The 27,138-nt window shown below is 38.6% G+C and overlaps 1 protein-coding gene across 2 annotated transcripts in view; it reads left to right on the forward strand.

Moving 5' to 3' along the window:
- Positions 1–27,138, forward strand: part of LOC109929423 (filamin-B) — a 133,706-nt gene that overhangs the window by 91,359 nt on the left and 15,209 nt on the right. The window contains exons 23-41 of one of the 2 annotated variants that reach the window (XM_048606251.1): positions 137–310; positions 759–921; positions 1,576–1,736; positions 2,211–2,378; positions 3,990–4,113; positions 5,188–5,341; positions 6,813–7,002; positions 7,664–7,911; positions 10,356–10,445; positions 12,732–12,834; positions 13,935–14,075; positions 14,833–14,961; positions 15,398–15,571; positions 17,979–18,137; positions 18,628–18,831; positions 19,277–19,429; positions 20,435–20,557; positions 23,242–23,508; positions 26,428–26,565. In XM_048606251.1, the coding sequence (XP_048462208.1) occupies positions 137–310; positions 759–921; positions 1,576–1,736; positions 2,211–2,378; positions 3,990–4,113; positions 5,188–5,341; positions 6,813–7,002; positions 7,664–7,911; positions 10,356–10,445; positions 12,732–12,834; positions 13,935–14,075; positions 14,833–14,961; positions 15,398–15,571; positions 17,979–18,137; positions 18,628–18,831; positions 19,277–19,429; positions 20,435–20,557; positions 23,242–23,508; positions 26,428–26,565 (3,063 nt within the window). The remainder of the gene's footprint in view (positions 1–136; positions 311–758; positions 922–1,575; positions 1,737–2,210; positions 2,379–3,989; positions 4,114–5,187; positions 5,342–6,812; positions 7,003–7,663; positions 7,912–10,355; positions 10,446–12,731; positions 12,835–13,934; positions 14,076–14,832; positions 14,962–15,397; positions 15,572–17,978; positions 18,138–18,627; positions 18,832–19,276; positions 19,430–20,434; positions 20,558–23,241; positions 23,509–26,427; positions 26,566–27,138) is intronic. The other variant, XM_048606252.1, reaches the window with a different exon arrangement.

Genomic DNA, 27,138 nt, shown 5'->3' on the forward strand with positions numbered 1-27,138 from the left:
GTTCATCCAGCTCTACACCTTGTTATCTCATTCTCCAGCATCTGCAGTTCCTACTATTACGGTAATGTTCAATTTTTTTGTTTTCCTTTTTTGTCTCAAGTTTTCTGTCATTTATATTGCTTTTCTTTTTTTGTAGGAGTTTTCTGTGATGCCACAACTGACTTTACAGTTGATGCAAGCTCACTGACCAAAGTGGGAGGAAACCACATTAGAGCAAGCATCACAAATCCTTCAGGAGCTAGCACTGATTGTCTGATCAAGGATAACAGGAACGGAACATATGCAGTGGAATACACACCATATGAAAAGGGTATGATGGAAAGTCACTTGTGAGAAGGCATCATTAAATTTCCAATGGTGTCCTCTTTTTCTCTTTCAAAGCACCTAGATGTATAAATATCACTGACTTTTCTGCCTTGTCTGTTGAAGCATTTTGCCTCAATGAGGCAGAAAATTGATACTTCATTACACAAATGCAATGCTTTAGGACAAGTTGGGCAAAAGGATACATAGCACACCATTATTGTAGTAAAGGCTGTTACTGTGAGAACTCTGACCAGGGGCCTAAAAGTTCTGCTTTCAGAAATTGACTGCTGGAAACAATTTGATCCTAGTTTTAAATTTTGGTGCAAGCCATAGCTTATTTCAAAAGGTTTTGTACTTTGGCAGTTGCAAATTGATAAATTTAGTTTTGGGGCTGAGACAAGGTAAAGGTTCTAACCACCATAAGTATGAAAATTAGCTGTGTTTTTGTGCAGGTGTACACAGTGTTGATGTAACCTATGATGATGCACCAATTCTGAATACCCCATTCAAGGTAGGGGTCACAGAAGGATGTGACCCTACACGTGTCTCAGCAAGTGGACCTGGACTGCAGGAGGGCTTGACCAATAAAGTGAATAAATTCTCAGTAGTAACAAGGTAATAAACTTATTAGGTCTTGGAGATCGGTGTGCTCTTGGTACACGAACATTGCTAGATCACAATACAAGGAATTTCCCCACATTCCTGAACTATCTTGTTGGATGCACAATGAATAAAAGCAATATACCAGATCTGCAAGATCAAAATACTGGAGACTCTCCACAGGTCTAGTAGCATCTGTGGAGAGTCAACTTTTGAAGCTTGTCGTAGCTGAAGGGGAGGCTATTCTCGAGTTTCTTTTTTGTACTGGACTGAACATTTTAACTATTTGCCTGCCTTTCCTTTCCTTTCCTTTCTTTCTTTTTCTCTCCCATCCTACACTGATCTACATTCCCAATCCAAGTCTGCTGCCATCAAATGAAGAAAACTTAATCTATTTGTTTTATTGAACTCCTCCAATGGGCACTTCATTGTATAATCCCACTCCTTGGGTGTACATGTAAATTTATCAATATTTTACTTTGTAGACTACATTCTTAAACTGCTCTATGGCAGTGATGTTAATTTCAGTTTTAATGACACTTCAGTTTGCCTGTCTGCATGAGTTGTAATTTATTCTGCGTACCAGTTATGCTCTGATCTTTTTATTGTAGTTTGGTATTAATTCAAGTAGTCTCAAGACTTTGCTAGTAATGGACCTCTTTAACACAGGGGAGCAGGTACTGGTGGCCTTGGGATTACTGTTGAAGGACCTTCAGAAGCAAAGATCTCTTGCAAAGATAATAAAGATGGTAGCTGCAGTGTTGAATACACTCCATACACCCCTGGCGACTATGACTTGAATATTACCTATGGAGGACAGCACATACCTGGTAAAGCTAAGGATGATATGGTTATTGAATCTAGAACAAATCTATGCTTTTTTTTTTAACTATCTATTTCAACACCCCATTGTAGAGGGGACTTGGTTTTTTTGGCTGACTAGTTGTTCCAAAGATACACAATTGGTTGAATATAACTTATAAATATTTCTGGGATCTTGCCACTCTAGGTAATTTTTCAAATTAATTTCTGTGCCATGGAATGAAAAATTCTTTTGACTACCTAGATGAACTTACCATTTTGACACTCACTGCCACCCTATTCATGTAACTTGTTAGTTAGGCAATTCTGTTTGGACATGCATTTTACAGCAATATTCAGATTTATAGGTACAGCATTTTGTGCATTAATGTGCTTTCGTGTAATTGTCATGTTTAAACACTGTTAGACTAAAGTCTCTACTCGTATTTGAGCAAAACTGGAGTATGATTATCCAAAATTCAAAGCATTGTATCTTTTTGTAGGCAGCCCATTTAAGGTACCAGTCAAGGATATTGTGGATCCAGGCAAAGTGAAATGTAGTGGACCTGGGCTGAGTTCAGGAGTAAGAGCCAAAGTTCCACAATGTTTCACTGTGGATTGTAGCAAAGCTGGAAAAGCCCCTCTTCAAGTAGCTGTGTTGGGACCAAAAGGTAAGGTTATATTAGGCAATTTTCACTGGCTTTTTGATTCAAAAAGCCAGGTCACAGTTGCAGATGTATACAAATAATCTCTAGAAGAGCAGAAGATAAGGACTCTACGTATGAATGTAAAAAGCACATGGTACAGTTTGATCTGAGTACATGCCTGTGATTTTTAGCTGGGAGTGGAATTTCTTAATCAGGACACAGACTAAAAGTTTTTTTTTTTTGGACCCACTTGATGCCTAGGGAATGCAGTACTATTTTTGGTAAGGGTATCAGTTGTCACACTGTCAGCCACTATTCCAATTTGCTGCAAGTAAAAGTTTTCTGTTCTAGTTGGTGAGGCACTGCCCCAGTCATAGCGCAGTCCTCTGAAAACAATTACAGACTTCTTTAAAGGTGAGATCAAGAACGATGACAGTGAGACAGGTTTGGATTTGAGCTGCTTTATCTCAGCAAGGCAAGAAAGGTGGTGGGCATGTGACCAGGAACAGTTGTGCTGGTCCTGTCTGCTTTTAAGAGGCCAAGTAGAATTTGCTAGGCTTAATGCTTTAAGTAGAGTTTTAGCTCCATGTTGTCTCACTAACCCAGTTTTGTTGTGTTTAGTCATCTTTTGTTTTTTTTTAAATCTTACCTTCTATTTTAGCCCCCCCCAGGTTTTCTAAAACCCCTTTTTTTAAATGAAAACATTTTAATCAGTGCTAATTGCATGTCTTATCTTGACATTTTTACATGATGCAGTTTTAAAACTTAAATTTTATTAAATGCTGGACATGCTTCTGTAAAGAATCTCGAATGACTGATTACTTCACAGCTTCCATTAGTCATGATTCTCATCATTCCTGACAATGGTAGGAAATTCCCTCCAACGTTTTTTGCTCATTGAAAGTTTTTTCTTTTTGGTTTGGGTTTGCTTCTGGTTATCTTGAAATTTCCAGTCATAATGTTGGAGATCTTCTTAAATTTTTAAGAATTGCTTTTAATCTCAGAATTATGTTTCTATGATCTTGGCATGCTAACCCTCCAAAGCATGTAGCAAAGATTCCAATTAAATGGGATTCCTCTGCTTTGCTTTGCTTTGCTTTTTCTTGGATTTAACGTCAGAATTTCATACATGTACCATCTTTAACTCCAATTCCCAATGTGTTAATATTTTCAAATTAATTTTTTCAGCATCCAACATTTGAAATTTCTATTGTTGGAAATGGATTTTAACATGATTTCACAGCCAATATAACAAAACTACAACTTTTCAGTGTTACTCATGTCTGAAGCAAGCCTTCAAAAATGCATAACTTTTTGAGTAGTCCTGGAATTTTAATATTCACTAATTTAGTGAACAATTTTCAATTAACTGACTACCCAGGCTCCAACAAATTTTTATCACTGACTTTTGGATGACTTATTGTTAAATGCACTAAAACTTTGTAAAATGTTTATTGACTCTGCAGGTTTTGTTCCATTCTGCAACGCTAGGTACTAATTTAAGGCAGTGTACTGTTTAAAACACAGCTAATCAGCTTTGGCTGCACCCTGACTACTTGAATTAATGAAAACATGATTATCTTTTTGCTTTTAGTTTTTGACTGATTTTTCTCTTGTCTCTTCCCCCTCCTCCAGGCCTAATTGAGCCTGCTGAAGTCATTGATAACGGTGATGGCACTCACACAGTCACCTACACCCCTTCACTTGAAGGGCTATATTCTGTTTCTGTGCAGTACGGAGATGAAGACATACCTCGCAGGTAACAAACTTAACTTGGATGAACGAAGCAGAATTTTTTTTGCTGTTCATCTTCTACAGAACTTTTTGTTATCGTCAAACTAAAGATAAAGAATAAAACCATTCTCTTTATGTACTGTCTGACTTAAACAATTTAAATGTAAAGGGTTTCCTGGCTTAGGTTCATTCTACAAATAGTTTTTCTCTACTTGCAAGGCAGATTACTGTCAAGTTAAGCTGTGCTATCAAATACCTCCCCAGATGAAACCCAATTGCACCTGATTTGGGCCATGTTTTGATGCCAGTAATAGGATTTAAATTATTTAAATTTAATAGGATGCTAAGATATTGTAATTGAAGTTTAGCTTTTAACTTGCATCTTTTGGTAATGACATTAATGTAAAATTGTCCTCAACACTTACCTGTGTCTCAGGAGTAATCTAGCAATGGCAAGTCATCTTCCCTTTAAAGTCAAGTAAATGCATGGATTTTCTATTGTGATCATAAACATTGCTCAACAATTTGTCACAGATGCATATATAAATATTCTCCCCGGGAACATTGGGATTCAGCCTTGTATCCTGTGAGCTAGAGTGCATTTTGACCAGTTTCTTTTGGTTTTGAACATCCATGTTTTTCTGTGGGAGGTCAGCTCTGGGCTGACTGCATTGAAACTTTGAGCAGGCTGCACGAAGCTGGTCACCCTATATACAGCAAAGCTGTGACTTTTGGAAATTCAAATGTCATTAACTCAAATTTAATAATATATTTGAGACAATGTGGTTTTGCATAAGCAAAATTTTTTACTATTGCAATAAGAGAAAGTTCTAATCTGTCACTCTCCATGACCGCAAACCTGGCTCTGCAGTTCTGTTTCAGTAATTAAATGTGCATCCTACTGCTGGGTGGATTGAAGTGAAATTTCTTTTGAAAATAAATAAATACATTTCAGACTGACTTTGAAAGTTTTCAGATTTTTTAGTAATTCCTAATGAAATTAAACAGCTTTGTTACAGAGTGTAAACCATAAGTTGATTCTTGATTTTATATTCTTTTTATATGCCAGATCAATTACCACTCTCTCTCTCTTGTCTAGTCCTTTCAGGGTGAAGGTTCTACCAACTCATGATGCCAGCAAAGTGAAAGCCAGTGGGCCAGGCCTCACCTCTGGGGTACCAGCTAGTTTACCTGTGGAATTTACTATCGATGCCCAAGATGCTGGAGAAGGACTCCTTTCAGTACACGTAACTGTAGGTTTCCCTTTTTTCACTTCAGTTGAATAAACATAGATCTATAGCAAAACCAGGCAACTTTAAACCTATACCATGCAAATGAGAAGTGGGTAAATAAGCTGGCTGTCCTGGTTAATTTTAAATGCTGATGAATTAATATCAATTCTGGCATTTAAAGACCCTGTAACAAAAATTTTTGTATTTTAATAGGTTTAGCCTAAAATTGCTGAATACTGTAATTTTCAAAATCAGCTATATAATTTAGGCTGATTAGCAACTGACCACATGCCCACTTCAACCAGACTGTTTTAAATTGGTCCAAAGTTTGTTTGGACAGACTTGAAGTCTTAACCCCACCATTAATGTATGAAGGGTTCTCCTAGCTGTGCCTTGGGCGGGGAGGAAGAAGTGGACAATGTAATTATTACTTAACATTAAGTAACTAATCCCAGTATTTAAGAGCTACTAGCTTTGTATAATACTTGTGGCTTCTCCTAAAATGGAGCATCTACTCTAAACTAAACTAACTTTTTTGTTGATACTGAGGAAATATGATCTGTATGGGGATCCAGTTTTTTGCATTGTGATAAATTTTAGACCAGCATGAAGCTGTAAATTTGAGGAGCCAGTGTTTCTGTAATTCACTACAGAAAGTGCCTTGTCAAGGTACATTAAACTAGTTAAGCTTCCAAAGATCAAAGACATTCTCCCATATTGGTGAAAACCTGCTTCACTTAAGCTAGCAGCTGTATATGGAGCAGCACTTTTTTTTTTTTTAAAAATAGCCTTTGAAGGTAACTTTTACTGTTGCTTTCTGCAGTAAGTGACAGGTTCTGCATAACACAACAGAGCTTTTTCTGATCACCTGGCAATGAACTAAGTGAGAATGGCAGGTGTGGCAACATGCTTTTGAATTACTAATCTTTCTGAAGCAGTGTATAACTACCTCTAATAGCATAAGTACAACTCTTGCTTGTGACATTTTTCTGTGCATGCTTCCCTAAAAGTACTGCTGATTTTGCCAAGTTTGCAACCTTGAATTTTGTGCCGACATGACACTGTTTTTAAATTAGTCCTCCTTCATAGTTGCTTGCTTCACATCAACTTTTATTTGCAAGAGCAAGCAGAAGGCTTCATTTGGTATTATCATGGTACAAGTTACTGAACTTTTTGGCCACTTGTGCACAAATACCCACCTTGCCAGAATGTTCTACCTGTGAGTAGGTTAGAACCATGTTTTCACAGATTTGAGTATTGATTTTAAAATCTTTGGATACATAAAAGCCACTTTTTGTCTCTTCTGGAATAAGACTTACAATTGACCGACATAAAATTCAACATGGTAAATGTGAAAATACCTGACATCTTGGAATCCTGGGAGTTTACCCAGAGGCAAAATTGACATTCCAAATTTGACTAAAATAGTTAATGTTGATTTCACTGAAGGTTAATCCTGTATTGTGATAAAGACATCTTGTCTTGCCTAAAGGACCAAGAAGGGAAGCCAAAGAAAGCTAACATCCACAATAATAATGATGGCACCTACAAAGTTTCCTACATACCAGACAAGACTGGACGTTACACCATTGTAATCAAATATGGAGGTGATGAGATCCCAGCATCTCCTTACCGAATCCGTGCAGCAGCTACTGGTGATGCCAGCAAGTGTACAATGTCAGGTAAGTGGCAGGTTTTACTTTAGTGTAATGAGATTTGTAGCAATGATTTTTCAAAGTGGTCTAAATTCTTGTTTCAGGGAATGTGTAATTATTACCTAGAAAATGATTCTTGCAATAAGTGTATTAATTGCTAATTGGGTTGATCCCATATGGTTGTGTAAATCGTGGCAATTCACCACCCTCTGAAAACCCAACAACTTTGGAATAGAATCAGAAACCTGTTTCTGAATCTTTGGTATCTAAGATTGACTGTCATAATACATAAATACCATCACCTGTAGGTTTCCCTGTAAGCCACTCCATTCTGACCTAGAACTACATTGTAATTCCTTTGTCACTTTTTTATACAAAAACCTGGAACTCCAACAGCACTGTGTACCTACACCAGCTGGATTCCCTTTTTTTTTTTTTTTTGAGGCAACAACTCTGCATCACCACCTCTACTGCAATTTAGGGATTGACGACACACAGGCTGACTTGTCTAGGGGTGCTCCTAGTCAACAAAATTTAAGACTAATAGTTTGCAGGCTTATTATCTTGGAAAAGAGTTGTCCAATTGCTTTAACTTAAACAAATGACCAGATTTCCCAACTTAAACTTGAGTGGATTTAAAATGTGAACTTGAAATTGCATAGTGCTTTAATTTTTACTGTCTCTTAAGGTTCTGGTCTTGGACCCACTGTTCAGTTGGGTGATGAACTTGGAATGAAGGTGGATGCAAAAGCTGCAGGCAAGGGTAAAGTCACCTGCACTATCTGCACCCCTGATGGCACTGAAGTGGAGGCAGATGTTATTGAAAATGATGATGGAACTTACAACATCTTCTATACAGCACCTGAAAAAGGAACATATATTGTTTATGTCCGCTTTGGAGGAGTGGATGTTGCCAACAGTCCATTCAGTGTTGTGGTGAGCTACCTTATATTTGGTGTCTCCTTTTTCATTATGGAGGGGAAAAAGTCTTTTGCACTGTATTTGATCCAAAGTAGATGGAGTAGGGAGTAACTTAGTTTTTATTAGCATTTGCTGATGGAAGCCTACTTTACCTTCTAGCAGATTTCATTCCTTCTCAACCTAGCAGTTTCATAGTCTTCCTGGTTGGGCAGGCCTGCTAGCTAATCAATCTGTAGCCCAAGTGCAAGTCAAAGCAGAATCACCACATGTACTATTTGAGGCAGCTCTACTGCACAATCACTTGTAAAAGTGCATCCTCTCCGTATGAAGACTGGACATTAAGCATTTTTTGACCCAGAAATATGCCACATCAGTTCCTTGATTGCAAGAGGAAGAAAAATTGTCAATTGTATAGCAATTTGTGTGTAGCAAACTTGTTCTGCATTTAAGGCCAAATTTCTTTTCTGGCTTATCTGATGAAGATCTAATACCATGGTCAGTTTTTAAATTGGGGGTTGCCTAATTAAAATGAATCAAGTAGATTTGATGGTCCAGGTTCTTTCTAAAGGCTAAGGTGGTGAATTCAGAATCCTTCAATATTTCTTCCAAGGTAGAGGTAGATTCTTTATACTGGGGTGAAAGGCTATTGCAGACGTGGGAATGTAGATTTGCCTGTTGCAGTCATATCAGCCATATTAATGAATGGCCAATTCCTGCTCCTGATGAATGTCTAAGTCAAAAACTACTTGAACTGAAGAATCTCTTGTTTCTGTTCTTGGAATTTCTGTTCTCGGTTTAACTTATTCAACCTCTCCCTATAGCTGTAACCCTTCAATCCCAGCAGCATCCTTTTAAATCTCTTTGAACCCTCTTCAAGCTCATACCTTGTGGTAGGGAGACCAGAATTGAATAAGATTAAGTGATCTATGTCCCCTACAGCTGCAACTTGATATCCTAACTCCTATACTGAATGCACTGACCAACAAAGACACAAGCATGCCAAATGCTGTCTTCACCACTCTTTCGCTGCAAATCCTCTTTCTTGCACCAGATTTAAATTCCAAATATTTGAGAGGATTCCTAGTGAATGTCTCCATACTTTTGTTGCAGTCTTTTTGGCATTGAGTGCAATCCAAATTTTGCTCCCTAAACCATTAAATAGTTTCCATGTGAAAATTTCTCCAGTAATGCTGCCTCCATATCCACTTGACTACTTTAGCCTTTATTTTTAATATTCCTGAATTAAACTTATTAATCCATACCATTCTTGTCACTGACATACACCAAGGTCTTCTGTAGTGTTTTTGATAATTTTTAGCAAGTATATTGCTTTTCTAATAGCTTTCTAGTTGATCTTCACTCGTGGCATACTTGGTCAAAGAATCCGAAATAAATATGACCAAGTTTCTTTGTTCCAACCACAAAATATCATGAGTCCCCAGCACATTGGAATATATTTATTTCATTGACCTTCTTTAAATGCTTAGCACTGTCAATTTGCTTTTGGGGATTCTGTTAACCTAATAACAGCTTGGAGTTCTGTCTCTGACTTCTCCAGTTTGTTTAAACTTTATAATCTAGAGGTCATTTAATCTGTTACTGTATTGATCTTATTTCCCCCACCCCCTCCAGTGGTCATTTAAAAGTACCCAGCAGAGTTAAGTTTCTCCACAAATGAGAAGTGATTATTCTATATTGTGGTATTTCGATTTAACTTTGAGTAATGAGCTATCTGTGTCCTAAAACCAATCTTGCAGGTGACTCAACATGCTTAGTGAATTCCTGCACTGCCAATTCTCATGAGAAGGATTAAAGGAAATTGAGGACTTTTCCATCCAGGGTGATAGTGGTTTTTAGTTGACTTCCTGAATTGGAAATCCTTAGCATGTTAAGCCACTGCAAATGCAGTTTTGTGCTACAGACAAAACCCAGGAAGGTGGGGTTGGGCAGCGTGGGTACAAATGGGTGAAATGGCCTCTGTACTTCAGGTTGTATCTTAAACTAAAGTCATGACCTTGTATTCTATTTGGGGGAGAAAGAGAAGGACATTGTGATGCAGGTTGAATTCCAGAAATTTCTTCCATGGTTGACCTCAGTTGTCTCTATGATCATATCTGTTTTACCACAAGCTTTGAATACCAGTTTGTGCAACAAATTTATACATTGCTTGTGCCATAATGTTGAAAGATGATTTACAAAAATGAGTTTTTAAAGATGGAGGTGAATGTACAAAGTGTGCTATGGTTTAATGAATGATAACTGGTCTTCTTATATTTTGAGTATTTATGTATTTTAATCAACTTGGTTAAATCTGGTCAGTAACTATATTAAGCACTGTAAAATTCATCCATGTGGAGCAATGTAATGACAGGCTAAACAGCTAGATGACAATTCAATGAAACTGTTCAAACACTTTTTTGATTTTAATAAAACTAACTTGCTATTTACCATTCACCTAGGCCACAGATGAAGTTCCAGTAGTGCCACAGCAGCTGGTACAACAGCAACAGCAATCTCTAAATGCTTATCCCCCTGGCTTCCAACCCTGGGTACAGATTTTAATACATTAAACTTTCTCTTTCTCTGTTTTTTTTCCTTCCAAAGCTAGTGTTCACAGCTTGCTGGGACCTGCCATCTGGACTGCTTGATTTTTCTTCAATGATTTTTCTGTCCAGTGTCTAGCTACTATAAATTTTACTTTAGCTGATGTAAATCACACTTTTTTAAACAGGTGAATCTGTCTGTCTGTCATGTTTATGGCTTAGTCTCATTATCAGAGGCTTTGGGTGTTCAAGATGCAGTATCTCAAATTGCAGTCCCTTCTGCTTGTAGACTGGTGTGTAGTAGTGTCTTGTGTGTGTTGGGATTCAAAGTTCTGACAGTGCACCAATTGCAAATTTACAAGAAAATTTAAACTTAAGAGGCAACCTGCTGAATAAATTCCCATTTCTGCCAAAAAATTACTGAACGAGAAGCAGATTTCTATAAATGACAAATTTTCTATCTGTTCTTTTGGTGTGTTGCAAGGGTATTTTAGTGGGGACTGTTTGTTTTCCTCCCTTGCAGTTCATGTCATTAGACATTTGTCAGCTGAAGTATGGATTTAACTAGGAAGCAATGGGCCAGAAAATTCCTATTGCTTGCATGAATTGAATAAATCAACAGCACTGTTTACCTCCTGGTCCTAAAAGAAGACAGGCATGACCTGATGTTGGAAAATAAGTGAAGTAATATTATGCTACTTCATAACTTAGCAGATGAAGTAGATGCCAACTGGGCTGCTTGAAGGATTTTTAAATCCAAGTGTCAGCATGTGGGAATTTTACCACTCCTTGCCCCAACTGTGGTATTCCAGTGCTCTAGAATGTAAAATGAATAACTGATCAGGCATTTAAAACTGAAATTAAGTGGAAACTTTTAATCTCATTTGAAGCATTGATTGAGTTTTTTGTGGATATTAAATCGATAGGGATTATATTAAATTGGTGTAGATACTAGTGTTTTCCATATGGTTGGTTTGTTAGCAACTTTTTGCTGTGAAAGTGGCAGTCCTAGATAACAACAATGGTGTAAGAATGTTAATTCACTGAATATCTTCATGCACCAAAAAGTATAATTTGGATTAACAAGTTAAACCAATCTGCTTCTAACTTTCACTGAATTCGCAGTTTTCATTTCCTTTCACTAGAAAGGCTGCGGGGTAACCTGAGAGGTCTTTTTAAAAAAAAAAGTAAAAAGTATGAAAAGTGAATAGTCAGGCTTTCCCAGGTTGGGAAGGTCCACGACAAGAGACAGGTTCAAGGTGAGAGTTAAGTTTAGGGGAGAAGTGCTAGGAAATCTCTTTGGTGTGTCTGGAACACCTCCAGTGGTGGAGGAAGCAGGCACATTAGCAACATGAAGGCAAATCTTGATAGACAAACTGCAGGATAGAAACTGCATATGGGCAATAAATAGCAGGCCTGACGGATTAGGAATCAGTGTAGCCTCAGTGGGCTGAAGGGACTGATCCTGTGGTGTATTTGAATAAACTTGGTAAGCACCACCTGTTTTATACAATGATCTTCAATCTACTCTTATTCTGCAATTCAAAGCAGGCAGAGCCTGACATTTAAAATTATGAATCTGAACTGTTTCTCCTTTTAACTGCTGCTCTCCAGTTAAATACTTCTCTCCCTACTGTCTAATTGATGTTCTTGTGCATGTGTAAACTTGCTAAGGTCATCAATGTGGTTTTGATGGAAGAATTTGATTTTAGGCTTTAGCTACAACATTGAGAATCTAAAACTGAATAGTTTTGAATGTTTGAAGTATTACAATGTAGTTTAATGAGAATATGCCAATTTGTTGACTTGAGATTGCACTTGATCTTTTGCTTTCCACATCTTTTGGTGCTTTTGTTCTTTGCAGGCACAAGTCAATAAGTCTACAGCTCATGCTGTTTTTCTATCGTTATTTCTATTGCACTCCACAGTTGCAATTGTAATAGTTAACTTTTTAGTTAAATCAAACCTCTTGTTACAGCTAACATAGTCCCAGTTGGAGCTGAATCGATTTAGAGCAGTAAATGGAGCCCTGCTCACGTGTTAACATTGGGAGGCCACTTTCTGGCTTTTGCAGTTGAAGTAGCTGCTGATCGTTCTGGCATTGTGAATCCCTGACACTGATTCCTGGAATCTTGTATCAATTCAGTAACCTGCAAGATGTACCTAGTTTAGTTTCTGAAAGTGAAATTATATATTCTCTTTTCTCACTGCAGTAATCACTTATGGTCACAAACATTTTTGATTTTCATGGCACACTTTTTTTTGAAGGGTTTTTCTCCCTGTGTTCCTAAGGTTCTTGATGGAGCATACCCACCAGTTGATGGAATGGATGGTCTTGGCTTGAAACCTTTTGATATTGTCATTCCTTTTGCACTCAGGACCGGGGAAATCACAGGTACAGTTTGCCACTCTCAGTATAGTCTCACAATGAAATTATGAAGAAATTTGCGTTATTTAGAAATTTTTCCTGCACTATGGAAGCATGTTGTGATATTTATTGGCAAGAAAGTTGACTTGTAATGCTTTTTCTCTAAGATATTTCCCAGTTTCATGCCTGAAAGGTACAGCTGTAACATTAAGTCCACCCCCTCATGAATCTTTGCTAATCAGTGTTTCTGTACCTACCCATATTTACCCTAATGTTGAATCAGATAGTAGGAACTGCAGATGCTGGAGAATCCGAGTAGAAAGGCTGACGTTTCGGGCCTAGACCCTTCTGATGAAGGGTCTAGGCCTGAAACGTCAGCCTTTCTAATCCTCTGATGCTGCTTGGCCTGCTGTGTTCATCCAGCTCTGCACCTTGTCTCTTTTACCCTAATGTGTTCAGCTTGGGTGATTAAGGTTTATTTGGAATTTAAATCCCAGGAAATATAATTTAACTTCTCCCAATTGACTCTTTGCAGATAGAAACTAGTAACTGTTGCATTGCACTATTAACAAGGGATGGGGTAGCAAATGCTGGCCTTGCCAGAACTCCAAGATCTAACACACAAATCTTCTGTCCGTCCTCACTCCTGCAAACAGTCAAGTCCACTTTTCCAATATATAGGAAATGCCCCACCTCTAAGTTTCCAATAGCCTCACTTTTTTTTTTCAAAAAACCCATCCACTGCATAGCTGGTATGAAAAACAAATGTAGCCCAACTTCCTACTGTAATGTAAAAAGGCAAGACTGGAAGGATAAATTTTTAAACTTGATTTCTGTCAAACTGAGTTTAAAAATTGAAATAATATGAAGGGAATTAGCATTTTGGCAGCTTTACGGATTATTGCTGTTCTTTTGGTTGGTGTAATTGCAAAACTTCTCTTTGCACAACATCAAGATAAAACTGGAAGATTTTTTGCCTTATTTAGATTTGTCAGAAGTGGTGCCTCTACTGAACTTTGAATTACAATTTCCATGTGGGAAAGTATTTTGACATTTTTCCATGTACAATTGTTAGCCTATATCTTGCAGTTATCTTGTATTTGACTAGTTCTATACGCCTTCCATAGGTGAAGTTCACATGCCTTCGAACAAAACCGCTAAGCCAGAAATAATTGATAACAAGGATGGTACTGTGACTGTAAAGTATGCTCCAACTGAAGCTGGACTACATGAGATGCACATCAAATATAATGGCAGTCATATTCCAGGTATTCATGACTGTGCTTCCAGCAAGTCTAGAAACATTGTCATCTTGCACTTTTAGTTCAGTTCTCAAATGCATAGAACATACCCTTGCTCATGTTCACCTATCCAAGTGGTAATATTTTGAACTCATTACCTAAATCTTTAAAATGTCCATTTTGATTTTGTTTGCTGAGATTCCGAATAACTACAGTATAGACAGCCGCCATTTGCCTGCACTGGGCACTCCAAATAGGCATCAATTATTAGTGTCTGTCCACTTCCATGTAGACCTGTGCATTAAAGGATTTTAATAAAGAAATGCTATTTTGAATGCCTTAGTTGGAATTGGCCTCCACCATATTTCCCAGTAGTGCTTTCCATCCTGACATGTGCTGTCAGTAATCTACAAAACTAATTTGATTTTGTTTTGGTCTATGGTCCAGTCATTGCCAAAGTAAGGATTGAGGTTATGTATAGAGGATTTAGCAACATAGCTCACAAACGATGTGATGCGTCTCCACTTTGCTGTTGTTTCCATTACCATGCTTTGATAAGCAAAAAGTCTTAAAACAAGCAAGCTAACTACTATGGTAAATCCATTTTGAAAAATCGGTGATCTAGGAATGGTCAATCTACAAGTAGCTTTCCCAACTGAGTAATTAAGGTAATTGGCATTTTATTCAGCTAGCCCTAAAGAGTGCTTCAGCTTTTAATACACTTAAAAGCCAGGTACAATATGGGTAAGGTCAATGTATTGACACTACTTGATTTTACTTTCAGAGAGTCCACTACAGTTCTTTGTGAATTACGGAGGTAGTGGGCATGTGTCTGCTTATGGCCCAGGCCTTGTCTATGGTGTTGTCAACAAACCAGCTACTTTCACAATTGTAACTGAAGATGCTGGAGAAGGTAAATATATTAAATGTGTAACACCACTATAGAATGTGAACGCTGATCAAGTTGGCTAGAAATCACTGGGTCTTTGGTCTTAGTAATGTGGTGTCAAATTATATTCCGCTTCCTTTTTATTGCATGTAGAAATTTGAACCAAGTACAATAGCAAGGTCATCAATTCTGTGCTCCCAGATAATTACATTTTTCAGGTAAACTTGCTCAGCAAACTGGAACCACTTTAGAGATGGTGGCATTAAGTAACAGACTTGCTCATGTGTTTTCATGTTGTCTGTCTGGTACTTTTTAAATGTATTGATGTAGATGTTCATTTAACTGCAACTTTCTCAAGCACTATGGATTTTTAGGTGCTGAGGTAGATTTCATTTCTTGAAGAATGGTACAAGATCAGACTGAGTATTAAGTGTTTTATTCCTTTTTCTCCCCAACACAGGAGGCCTGGACTTGGCCATTGAGGGGCCTTCTAAAGCAGAAATCAGTTGTGTAGATAATAAGGATGGTACCTGTACAGTCTCTTACCTCCCAACTTTGCCAGGTGATTACAGTATCCTTGTCAAATACAATGAGAAACACATTCCTGGGAGCCCTTTCACTGCCAAAATTACAGGTAATAATCAATATTCAATGGAATTGAGTAGTGACTATCAAACGAAACAAAACAGTTCATAATTAAGAGTTTATCCACTTTAAGTAGTTTTAGCAATTCTAATTAAAGCTACTTGTGTCCTAGCAACTTAAAATCCTTGGACAAAGTCACAGTACAGTGGAACTTGAATCCATTTGATTATGGGAGAATTCTGAACTGTAAAACATGGTAAATGTATTTGGAATTGATTTATAGTTAACTGTTGTATCATTGTCAAACTCTTTAAATTGTAGTTATCGAACTAATGTACTGGTTGGGATAATGTCAGATTGCACAGTTGTTTTGCAAATCTAAATGATCCTTCCACGTGACAGCAGGAAGGTGCTAAGATAATGTAAAATCGGAGGCCATTCAGCCCACTGACACAGCCAGCCAGCTTAATCATGCACATTTTTTTTTCTTCAAGTCAACCAAGTCTACTCTTAATGTTTGTCTCCTATACTTCAAGTTTCAACACTTAAATTTCACATTTCCCCTTCTCTTTACCCACTCAACTATCTCTTCCTACTTTTTAATTAACCTTTTTTGTTTGACTTTTTTAAACATTTCTTGGTGGTCCATTCATCATGCACCTCTTGCTGCCTTTCTAGTGCAGCAGGTGGTGAAGGCAAATGGTAAATTTTCTTTCATGAAAGAGGATTTGTGTAAAGGAGCAGAGGTATCCTGCTTCAATTTCACAGGGTATTGGTGGGACTACATCTGAAGTACTGTGCAACTTTGACCTCATCTGAGGAAGGATGTTCTAGCTATGGGGAGCGTCATGAAAGTTTACCAGTCTGATTCCAGGGATGGCAGGCTTGATTTCTTCTCTACCAAGTTTAGAAGAATGGGGGCTCTTGTAACCCAAAACTCTAGGACTAGACAGGATAAATTAGATATTCCTGATGACCAGGAACACCAGAACCAGGGGTCACGTGTCTAAGAATATGGGGAGGAGCATTTAAGACTGACAGGAAATCTCTTCACCCAGAGTGGTGAGCCTGTGGAATTCTGAGGCTAAAACATTTTGTATCGAGCTTCCCATTAGAAACCTTCTTGGGACTAAAAGAATAAAGTGGATTTATGGAGGAAGTAGGAACAGGATACCTTAGTTAGCCGATGAGCCAAGGTCATTGAATGCTGAAGCAGTCAAAAGACCAGATGGCTGCTTCCTCTGCTTGGTTTCTCCCAGTAACCTGGTGAATTTGATCTCTATCTTTGGCCACTTGTTTTCCTCACTACCCCCTTTTTATTCCCTTGTTCCCAAACCCAATCTATTCTGGGTCTTGCCCCTTCTAGCTCCACATTGTCTTGTAGACAGCTTTTTGTACCTCAGTCTCAGCTGAATGTGACTTAATCATCCTTTCATCCTGTACTGAAATTGCTGTGCATTGGATCTCCTTCAGCTGGGTGAAGGACTGGATGGCAAACTCCATTACATCAGAAGCTGGGGGCACTTCTGCCACAACTTGGTAGCATGACCATGTTGGGGTGGTGGGAAAGAAAGGAATCGTTCATCCAATCATTCAAAACAAAATCACTGCTCTAGCAATATCAGTGGATAACACCTGTTACTTAATCCTGTCATCTAATCTTCTGATGTGTTCTGATTTTCAACTTGTCAGAAATCCACTGTCTAACTTCCAGATTTACCAATTGCAAAACTGAGCATCTGAGGAATGATCTTATTGTCTTGCTGCCTTTTTTCAGTTTTTGAGTCCATTCTTTGTTCTGCCACATGTCCTGTGCATTCACTCAGGATCTCACTGCTCTTATTTTGAGTTTGGGACTTTAAGAGAAAAGCTCCTCTTAGCTCTTAAAGATTCTGCAATGAGGGGATGAAAGTCTGTTTTCAAATTAAGTGTAATGCTGATGGTTGCATTATTGCTGTGATTTTTATTTTCCAATGAAATTGTAGGAATGAACTAAGCTTAAACTGTACTGATGAAAAAAACTGTAGGGGGAGTTAAACAATTCAAGTGACATTGGAGTCAAACCTGGATTTAGTGATTTTTTTTTTTGTTCTAATTACTATAATCAGGACTTGATCCCTCCACTTAGACTGACATCAGGGAGTCTACGCACTTGCCGTATGTGAAAAGATCCTTCTCTCCATCAGTCCCCACCCCTTTCCCCTCTAATCAATAGGAAGTCTTTGAACTGACCAGAACTTTAAATGGAGGTATAACTGGATTTTTAGGACCAGGTTTGATTATTTCCATAACCCTTTTTTAGACTGGAAGTTTCCTTTTAAGTGAGCATCAACTTGCTAGCTTGATTCAAAACTTACTTTTTTCTGAGCTTTCTTAGCTTTAAACACTGAGCTTGCTTTTGCCCGTTTAAATGGCACCAAAGAAATAACTGACCCAAGCCACCTGGTTGTTTTCAGATGACAGTCGGCGAAGGTCACAAGTTAAGGTTGGGTCAGCTGCTGACATCTCCCTAGACATCAATGAAAGTGACCTTAGTTTGCTATCTGCTAGCATTAAATCTCCGTCTGGCCAGGATGAGCCATGCTTGCTGAAGAGGCTACCAAACAACCACATTGGTAAGTGCTAAAGTTCTCCCTCAAGAGAATGAAACGTTTTAAGAATACTTTAACTTCAGTAGGTTGAAATAACCATGATGTATATTAGCAACTGTAAAATCTTTCAACTTTTATCAAGCTTTAGTTTGCCCCATAAAGCATGCTGAGTAATCATGCAATTCTCCACTAGGCATAGTTGTAACTGTGCTGTCAAATAGCAAATATGTACAACATTGAAGCAGCTTATTCCAATAATTTGGAGCCTTTCCTCCCCTTGTGTGAAGAAACATGCTCTTTGAGCCAAAGAAGAACTGTTAGCAGAGGGCACTTTTTAAAGGACAAAATGAAGATGTTGAGGCTTTTCAATGAAATATTTCCTACTAGAGTAGCTGGTACTACCAGGCTGTCTGGTAATAACTTGTTTGATATTTTGGGGTGTGGTTAAGAAAGGAAGATGAACAATTCTCAAAGATGTTTCACATTTGAGTTGACCATCTTCTTTGACCAATAGGTATCTCCTTCATCCCACGGGAAGTTGGTGAACATCTTGTCAGCATAAAGAAAAATGGTAGACATGTGGCAAATAGCCCAATTACCATTATGGTTGGCCAGTCTGAAATCGGTGATGCCAGTAGAGTTAAGGTTTCTGGACCAGGTTTGAAGGCAGGACGAACATTTGAAATGTCTGACTTCATTGTGGATACAAGAGATGCAGGTGAGCCAAACTGGCAAATACTTTCTGAAACATACAGGGTTTTTTGGTTGTGCTGCAGAAACATGGAATCTTGCAATAAAGAAACACCATTTGAAGTGAAGTTTGTTTTTCCCATTTGAGTCAGTCTGATCCCTACTCTTCCAAATACTCATCCCAAGTGGCCTTGTCTGTAGCTTGAGGTATCAATCGCAATCTTAAATTTTTACTGCTGTGTAGAAAAAGCTCAGCCACTTGAGCTGGGGAGTGATGTACCAAATGCTGTAACACTTTACAGTAAATGTTTCTATAAAATTCTATCCAGAAACTAATAAAATTGATGGATTGTCCCTGCCAGGATATCTTTCAAATAATTCCATTGGCTGCAGCATGTTAAATGGGTTTGAATGTTGAAAATAAGGGTTTTAAATTATTGCCTTTTTAAGTGCAGCCCTTATCTTGTTTTCAGGTTATGGTGGTCTTGCACTATCTATTGAAGGCCCGAGCAAAGTAGACATTAATACAGAGGAAACTGAGGAAGGCACCTGCAAAGTTTTCTACTGTCCAACTGAACCAGGCACTTACATTGTCTACATTAAGTTTGCAGATGAGCATGTACCAGGTATGATGTGAGAAAAGTAAACTACACTATTGTCTGCAAATAGTCACACAATGGATGCATAGCTTTGCTTTTGAAAACCTAATGCAATAACTTGTCAATTTTACAGTGCATTTTTTATACAAATAATCCATGCCAGTTGACTTTATGCAATGTATATAGTTGAATATACTTCAGTAGGCCCATTCTTGGGTATTTAAATCTTCCTAGGCACTTGGTGAATTCCAATATGTCTGAATTGGAATCAGCTGTGCTTAATGAGTATTGGCTGCCAAATAATCCATTTACTTTACACTAATGAAGTAGTAGGTAACTTGAACTTTCTGGTTGAATTCTTATTTGACATTTTGGGGTGCTATTTCTCAACTTTACCCTTGCCAACTGTCTGCTTTTGTATTCTGGTCTCAACACTTTTTTTTGTGTTGAAGTTCAACATAAGTGCAAAGCATGACTTGCCATTAAAATAGTATCTATTATGCTAGCTCCACATTTTGATTTACTTGCTACTTGTTCAGCAGTTTCTCAAAGACAAACAAGGATTTTTTTGAGCAACATGCTGGACTTGAGGTAGTGCAGCTGATTGGGGGGAAAAACTCCTAAACAGACATTAGGCCACACACTTTTTAGAGCAGGTGGGATTTGAATCTGGACTCCCTGACCAAAAGAGAGACATTACATAGTGGATCACAAGCTCTCTCTCCTTTCTTATTATTGACTAATTGCTTTCAAATTTCACCCTATCTTTGAAGGTGAAGATCAAAATGCTATCAATACATTTAAACTATTTGTGTACTTTGGTTCAACCAACAATCTCCATGGTTTTTGGAATGCTCTTGCCTGAAGACAAACCGTTCCTGTATCTGTTTAGGTTTTTCTACCTGGTAGATTATTGCTTAACTTGCACTATAAGCAAGGATTTATCCTACATTGAAAAAGCAATTTTTCACATCGCAATTTACAAAACTCACGTTGTGACAAGGGTTTGTCTCAAATTTTTAAACTTTGCAGGGAGTCCATTTGCAGTGAAGGTAACTGGTGAAGGCCGAATGAGAGAAAGCATCACCCGCAGAAGGCAGGCTGTGTCGGAGGCAACAGTAGGAAGCATCTGTGATCTGAACCTGAAAATTCCTGGTAACGTTGGAAATAAAAATCAGTTTATTGGAAACTGTTCTCTAGTATTTGGACTACAGTGAAATTACATCATTGGAGTCAGCTCAGCACTTGAAAAATGTCAAGTGAAGAATCTTTAACTTGGAATTGGTCATGATTTCATTGCACTTTTAATTCAGTCAATATTTACAAGATTGCACAAGCAGGGATGATTTTCAGTTGAATCCTTTCACAAAGGAAAACTTTAAAAGTGCAACAGTGGTATTCTAATCCTCCCACACTGTTCTAATAACTCAGTCCAGCCTATGGTTAATAGGTTAAATCTGTTAAACAGAGGTTGCATTTATTTCTGAATGCAGTTCATTGAAATCTCTCTAAAGGGCATAAATGTGAAGAATTAGCTCATGTTTACAGTTTAGAGGAATGTGCAGTGGTAACATTCTTCTGATTCTGAATACTGTCCAGACTATTTTCCTCTCCACTCATTTCTTGGAAAACAATTTGTCATTTCAGTTTTTTGAAGATTTGGCGTTATTGCAAGCGTTTATGTAACTTAACCACTTCAGCAATTGCATTCTAGTTCCAATAAATGGAATAGTTGTCAATTATCACTAAACTAGTCAAATTTAAAAGTTGGCTGCATGGTTTGCTGTAACAGTTTAATATAATTAGCTTGTCTGTGCTGTCAATTTCAAGTTAATGGTTTTAGATTATTTCAGGTTTAAAAGAAAATTTGGTCTTGGCCATTAATAAAACATTCCCTGTTTTTGAGAATGGCAGTGCTGGTGGGAGCAAAAACAATTATCTGAAAACAGTTGCTGATGCCATTAGTTTTGTAAGCTGTTAGCAATTTCATTTCTCAGGACAGTGTAATGATCATGGCATTCATGTGGCACTGCCTTGTTTTGAGATGTGTAAAAGGCACAACTTCAACACCCCCAGATTCATAGCATTGCGTGTAGGCAGTGTAAATAACTTCCATCAGCACCATGCCATGTAGACTAAATGATCAAAATTCTTTAAATTTAAAATGAACTGGTGGATTAGTGGATGTAATGTTTAATGTGTAGCATTGAGGTGCTTTCTAGCAAACAAAACAAAATACATTGTAATGTAGAAAACTGAAATGCAGATGTCTCTTTTCAAATGCAACTGTTTCCTGTCTCTTTCCTTTTTTTCTTTCCTATTCCACTCAGTGACTTGGTTCCAACTAATGGTGGCTCGGGAACACCTCTCTTGCATACATTGAGATTTTAAGACAAGTTGCACTTTTCTTGTGGGCGGAACGAATAGAGATTCGCCAGAATCGGTTTGAAAAGTCCAAGGACTCTACCAGTGTTCAAACTCTACCTACCCCATCCCTAATTGGCCAGTTCGGCTAGGAGGAAAGCCAGTTGTTCAGTGCAAGGCCATTAAGGCCGGATGGTGTGTTTTCAGCACTGGACATGTGGACTCTGAGGTCGGCAGAATGTGCTTCTTTTAAATTAGCCAGCATGCTGCTTTTTGTCAATGGTATTGCATGAGTAAGAATGTCCTTCCCTTGCATAGTTTAATATTTTGTGAAATGCTCAGGACTATCCTTGCACCTAAATTTATCAACTGGATCACTTGTTACACATTTGCTCACTCTAGCTCCAGCATGAATGTACAAACTGGATATTTGAACAAGGTGTCTGTTTTACCCAACACTAAAATTGCTAAGTTCTGCCACCTGTTGGCTTTGCATTATTACTGTTACATTTTCGAGTTATCTTTTTGGAGATGACCTTTTATTTAAGTGTTGGAGAAATAATTTGCAAAAAGCCCTGTGATAAATTTACCATCTTTGAAGATGCCAAGTAAAGTCCCAGCCATGGTCATGAGGTAGTTGCAGGCCTCACTGACCATTTTTAACCAGACACTGAACAATTGAGTGAATTCAGTGTGGAAGGGATGAAGAGAGCTTTTCTTTAAAAGCTATTGCGCTACTTTAGAAGTTCAGTACACTCTAGCAAGAGTGAGGGGATTTTCAAGTAAGTGTGGAGTAACTTAATTGGCTGCCAGAAGCAGGTGGCACAAGTCCTAAGAATTGGAAGGAAACTACCATTACATGTCCATGGATGATATTGCTTGTCCACCATGGATATTCAATTTATAATCAGGAAGACCAAGTCATGGAGTTTCAATAAATAAATCTATCTACTTGGATTATAGACTGAATCTACTAATTCTGTTTCCTCCAGGGATTGATTGGCATCTCCAGTGTCAGTTTAAATTTGAAGCTGTTAAAGTGGAAAAAATAGAATGCTTAATTTAATTTTTTTTTTTCATGATCTGTTCTTCTTACAAAATTGTGGTAGCAAACAACCACAAAGCTCTCCACTCTGACCAATAGCTGTTCAGTTATAAAAAATAACTGGTCTCTTTCAGTTGTCATCTGGAAATCTGGTTAAGCACTTGTAATTTGGAACCCAAGTTCTGCTTTTGGAATTGCCATAAGGAATGGTAGAGAAGCTCTTTCTTGCCCTTTCAGAGGTTTCTACTGTTATCAAAACATAAACAGGTTAAGATAATTAAACACAAACCTGAAACTGTACATGAGCCAACTTGTTTCTTGATCTCCAGCACATGGCTCCTAAGCTGCAGTTTTCATCTAGGTTCAGTTATTGTGGTGCATCTCGTACAGAATATGTTGGGTCAACCTAATGTGAGCTGTTCCTCCATAGAAATCTCAATCAGTGACATGTCTGCTGAAGTTACCAACCCCTCTGGACAGTTGGATAAAGCCGAGATCACTGAAAGTGACAACCATACCTACTGTGTCAGATTTGTGCCTCGTGAAATGGGTGTGCACACAGTCAGCGTAAAGTATAAGAATAAACATGTACCAGGCAGTCCATTCCAATTCACAGTTGGACCACTTGGTGAAGGCGGAGCTGTTAAAGTCCGAGCCGGTGGTCTTGGCCTTGAGCGAGGAGAAGTTGGAGTCCCAGGTAAGCTGCTAATTTAGCCTCCAAGTCTGGTGTGTTTTCCTGTTTGTGGGCAAGATACTAGTTTTGATTGACTTTTAACACAACAGTTTTGGTCTCCTTTTATCTGAAAGATACTGACATTGGAGGCAGTTCTAAAATCGTTCACTAGGATGATGCTGGATGTGGAGGGACTAGCTTCTACAAGAAGCTTTTGAGTAGGTTGGGCCTGTACTCTAAGTTTAAAAGAATGTGGAGCAATCTTTTTGAAACAGACCAGATTCTTCCTTTTGACAGTGCAAAGGAAGAAAGGTGGTTTCTCCATGTCCTGGACTAGACTGTCCCTTCTCAGAATAAGGGATTGCCCTTCTAAAGCAGATGAGGAGGAATTTCTTCTATTGTGAACCTATGGACTTGTTTTCCTCATGGAGAGCTGTCATGACTAGGTTTTAAAGTATATTCAAGACAGAGGTAGTCAGTTTTTAAAATTTGGTAAAGGAACTGCAGGTTGAAGTAAAAGCAAAAATGGAATTGAGGATTATGTCTTTGAAATGGAGAAGCAGACTCAATGGGACTGACCTACTGTTCACCATCCACACTTGCTACTATGCTATAGGTATACATCGTACATTAAGATCATTAAACTTGTACAAAAGGGAAAAGCCTATAGACAAAGTCCTGATATGCTGACCTGACTGCACTTTCTAAACTGGCTTGGAGCAGGGAAGGCAGCATCTCTGCTACCAGATGAAGCAACTAAAGCTGAGCCCTCATCTCCCTCCACCCTAGCTAATGAAGTCTAGTGGTGCAAGCCCCACAGGAAATGTCAACCTTCCCTCTAGAAAGTGGACTGGAGTTATTTCAGTCAAGTCCCAGTTTTGGAGTGAATTGGTAATGTTGTAATTCCAGGCAAGTGGCAGGCATTACAATCTTAGTGTATTGTAAATATGTAGTTTGGATTTGACTTGGGACAGCATAGTGGCTCTAGTTGGCATTGCTGCCTTTCAGCACTAGGACCCAGGTTTCAGTCTAACCTTTAACCTTTGGAGGTTGCATGTTCTCTGTCTGTGGGTTTTCAAGCACAAGCCTCCATAGGAGGCATGAACATGTGACTTGCAACCTGAAGTTTTTCAAAACACTTGGAAATGAAATTAACAAAACTCTCTATGCAAAGTATGTAACTGTTAGGTGAAGTCAGCCTTAACTTTTTCTAAAAATGGAGTCAAAATTGAAGTACTAGGAGTTCATGTGACATCTTCAAAAACTTAACTCTGCAGCTCAGGTTGTGGATGAGGTTGTAGACATGCTTGCCAAACCAGTGTGTGTTTGATTGCAAACACTTTGTCACTGCATTGGGTAATAAACAGTGTGCTCCGAAGCATCAGTGTTCTGTCCTGCTTGTTTAATTGCCTCTGCAGTGTTTGGTATCACTCCAGTTCTGGTTCTCGGTGGTTTGTACATGGAGTTTAATTGAATGTTTGGGGTTCTGGTTAGAATATCAGGCCTCCAGCAATTCCCTGGTGTCTTTTACTTGGGCAACACATCCATAATCGCACCAGTCAAATTTGTGTCCTCCTCGTTTGTCTCACTACATACTGAATGAATTGGTCTTGTCTCTTGACTAGTTGGTGTTCCTGTATCAATCTTGTCAATTTCCTTCTGGTTTGCCGTAGTGTTTCTCAGTGCTTGCATGGTATATTGTATATTACACCAGTTTTTTGCTGGTTTTGGGTATAGGATCCTTTTGCATTCCTCAGCTGTCGTAGGGTGGTTTTTTTTTTTTTGTGGGCTACCCTGATACTTAGGGGTCTGAATAGTCTTGTGGCCATCTCTGAAATGTCCTTGATGTGTGGTAGGGTGATGGAGTCTGGTTGTGTTGTGTCTTCCTGTTGTGGCCTGTCTGTAAGGTAACAGTGGATTCTCTTTCTTGAAGACTTCTGTTCTGCTTTGTGTAGTTCCAGGTGGCTGCAATATGTTTTGACTCATTTTAACTAGTGCCCTGATGCAGCTCTGTTTTGTGGGTGTTGGTGGTTGCTGGTGTAATTGAGGTATCTGGTCCATGTGTGGTCTTTCTCTACATGTTAGAATGCAAAAACTAACAGACTAGATACTCAATTACACCAGCAACCACCCCAGCCCCCACAAATGGTGCTGCATCAGGATGCTATTTAGAGTGAGCCACAACACATTGCAGCAACCTGGAACTACACAAAGCGGAACAGGAGCACCTATGCTGAGTCTTCAAAAGGAGTTGATACCTGAAACACAATCTGCGGTTACCTCAGACCACAACAGGAAGACATAACATGACCAAACTTGCTCATCACACAATTTGTACATCAAGGATATTTCAGATGGCCACAAGACACTTCCTACCCCTAGGTATCAGAGTAGCCCACAAACCAACAACCACTCTATGATAGCTGCTGAAGAATGTAAAGGATCCCATATCCAAAACTAGTGTAATATACAAAATGCCATGCAAGGACTGAAACACTTAGGAAGTAAATTGACAATATGCACAAACACCAACTAGCCACCAAGAGACACTACCAGTTCTCTTGTCTCACTCCACACTAACCACAAGGGGCAAGAATTTGACTGGGACAACACAGCCATAATCACATGCCAAACAGACATGCCAGGGAATTCCTGGTATTCTAACCAGAAATCAATCGACAGATGCATTGAATTAGACCCTATGTACAAACCACTCCAAAACAGAATCGGAAGGGGTACCAAATATGCCAGCAAACCATATATAAATAACAAGTGGGACAGAACACCACTGCTTCTCCAGAGGCACATTGGTGTTACCTAGCAGGGTGATAAAATTTGCAACTAAACCCACTGGCTTGGCAAGCATGTCTACAGTCTGAAGTTAAATTAATGGCACTTGCCAAAGAACTCGAATAGCTGATTTTTGATTTTGTTTGCTCATAGCCGAATTCAGTATCTGGACGCGGGAAGCTGGTGCAGGTGGCCTTTCCATTGCTGTGGAAGGACCTAGCCGGGCAGAGATTGCATTTGAAGATCGAAAGGATGGATCCTGTGGTGTGTCCTATGTTGCACAAGAGCCTGGTGAGTATGTGGAAACTTTGGCAGACATGATGCTGGCAGTATACAGGATGGTTTCCTTTAGTTTCACGATCTTGAGTGCTAGCATGTAGAATACATACCCCACCGTTTTCTTCAGTTTGACTCCCATACATTCAATTTCAGGCTGGAGGTCCTGTACTCTAATTTTATTCCCACTGTCATTGAATTGCAATTTTCTCTTTCCTCTGGCTCTGGAGAAAATTTGAAAACCTAATTTGACCTCAATGGTCTTGAATCTAAAACCCAGCTCTTTAAATATTTAGCCTTGAGCCTTGCTCTGCCATCTGTCAAGACTTGGCAGCATTTCTATACTGCTAAAGCTGCTTTTCAAAAAACCAAATTTCACTCTTAGCACCAGATCCTTTCTATCAACAACTGTAACTAACTTTGTAGTGGGTTTTTTCAATAGAAATCCCTGGTTTCATTCCAAACCTCAAGGTAAACTGAAATTCTGTATTGACCCACCCAGTTCAATTTTCTACCACCTCTCTCTCCTTAAGCTGGAAATACGTACATTCATAAATGCTTTGCACAAAGGATAGTGGATTACACTAG

The sequence above is a fragment of the Rhincodon typus genome, chromosome 16 (genome assembly GCF_021869965.1).
Source record: "Rhincodon typus isolate 14 chromosome 16, sRhiTyp1.1, whole genome shotgun sequence".
NCBI lineage: Eukaryota > Metazoa > Chordata > Chondrichthyes > Orectolobiformes > Rhincodontidae > Rhincodon > Rhincodon typus.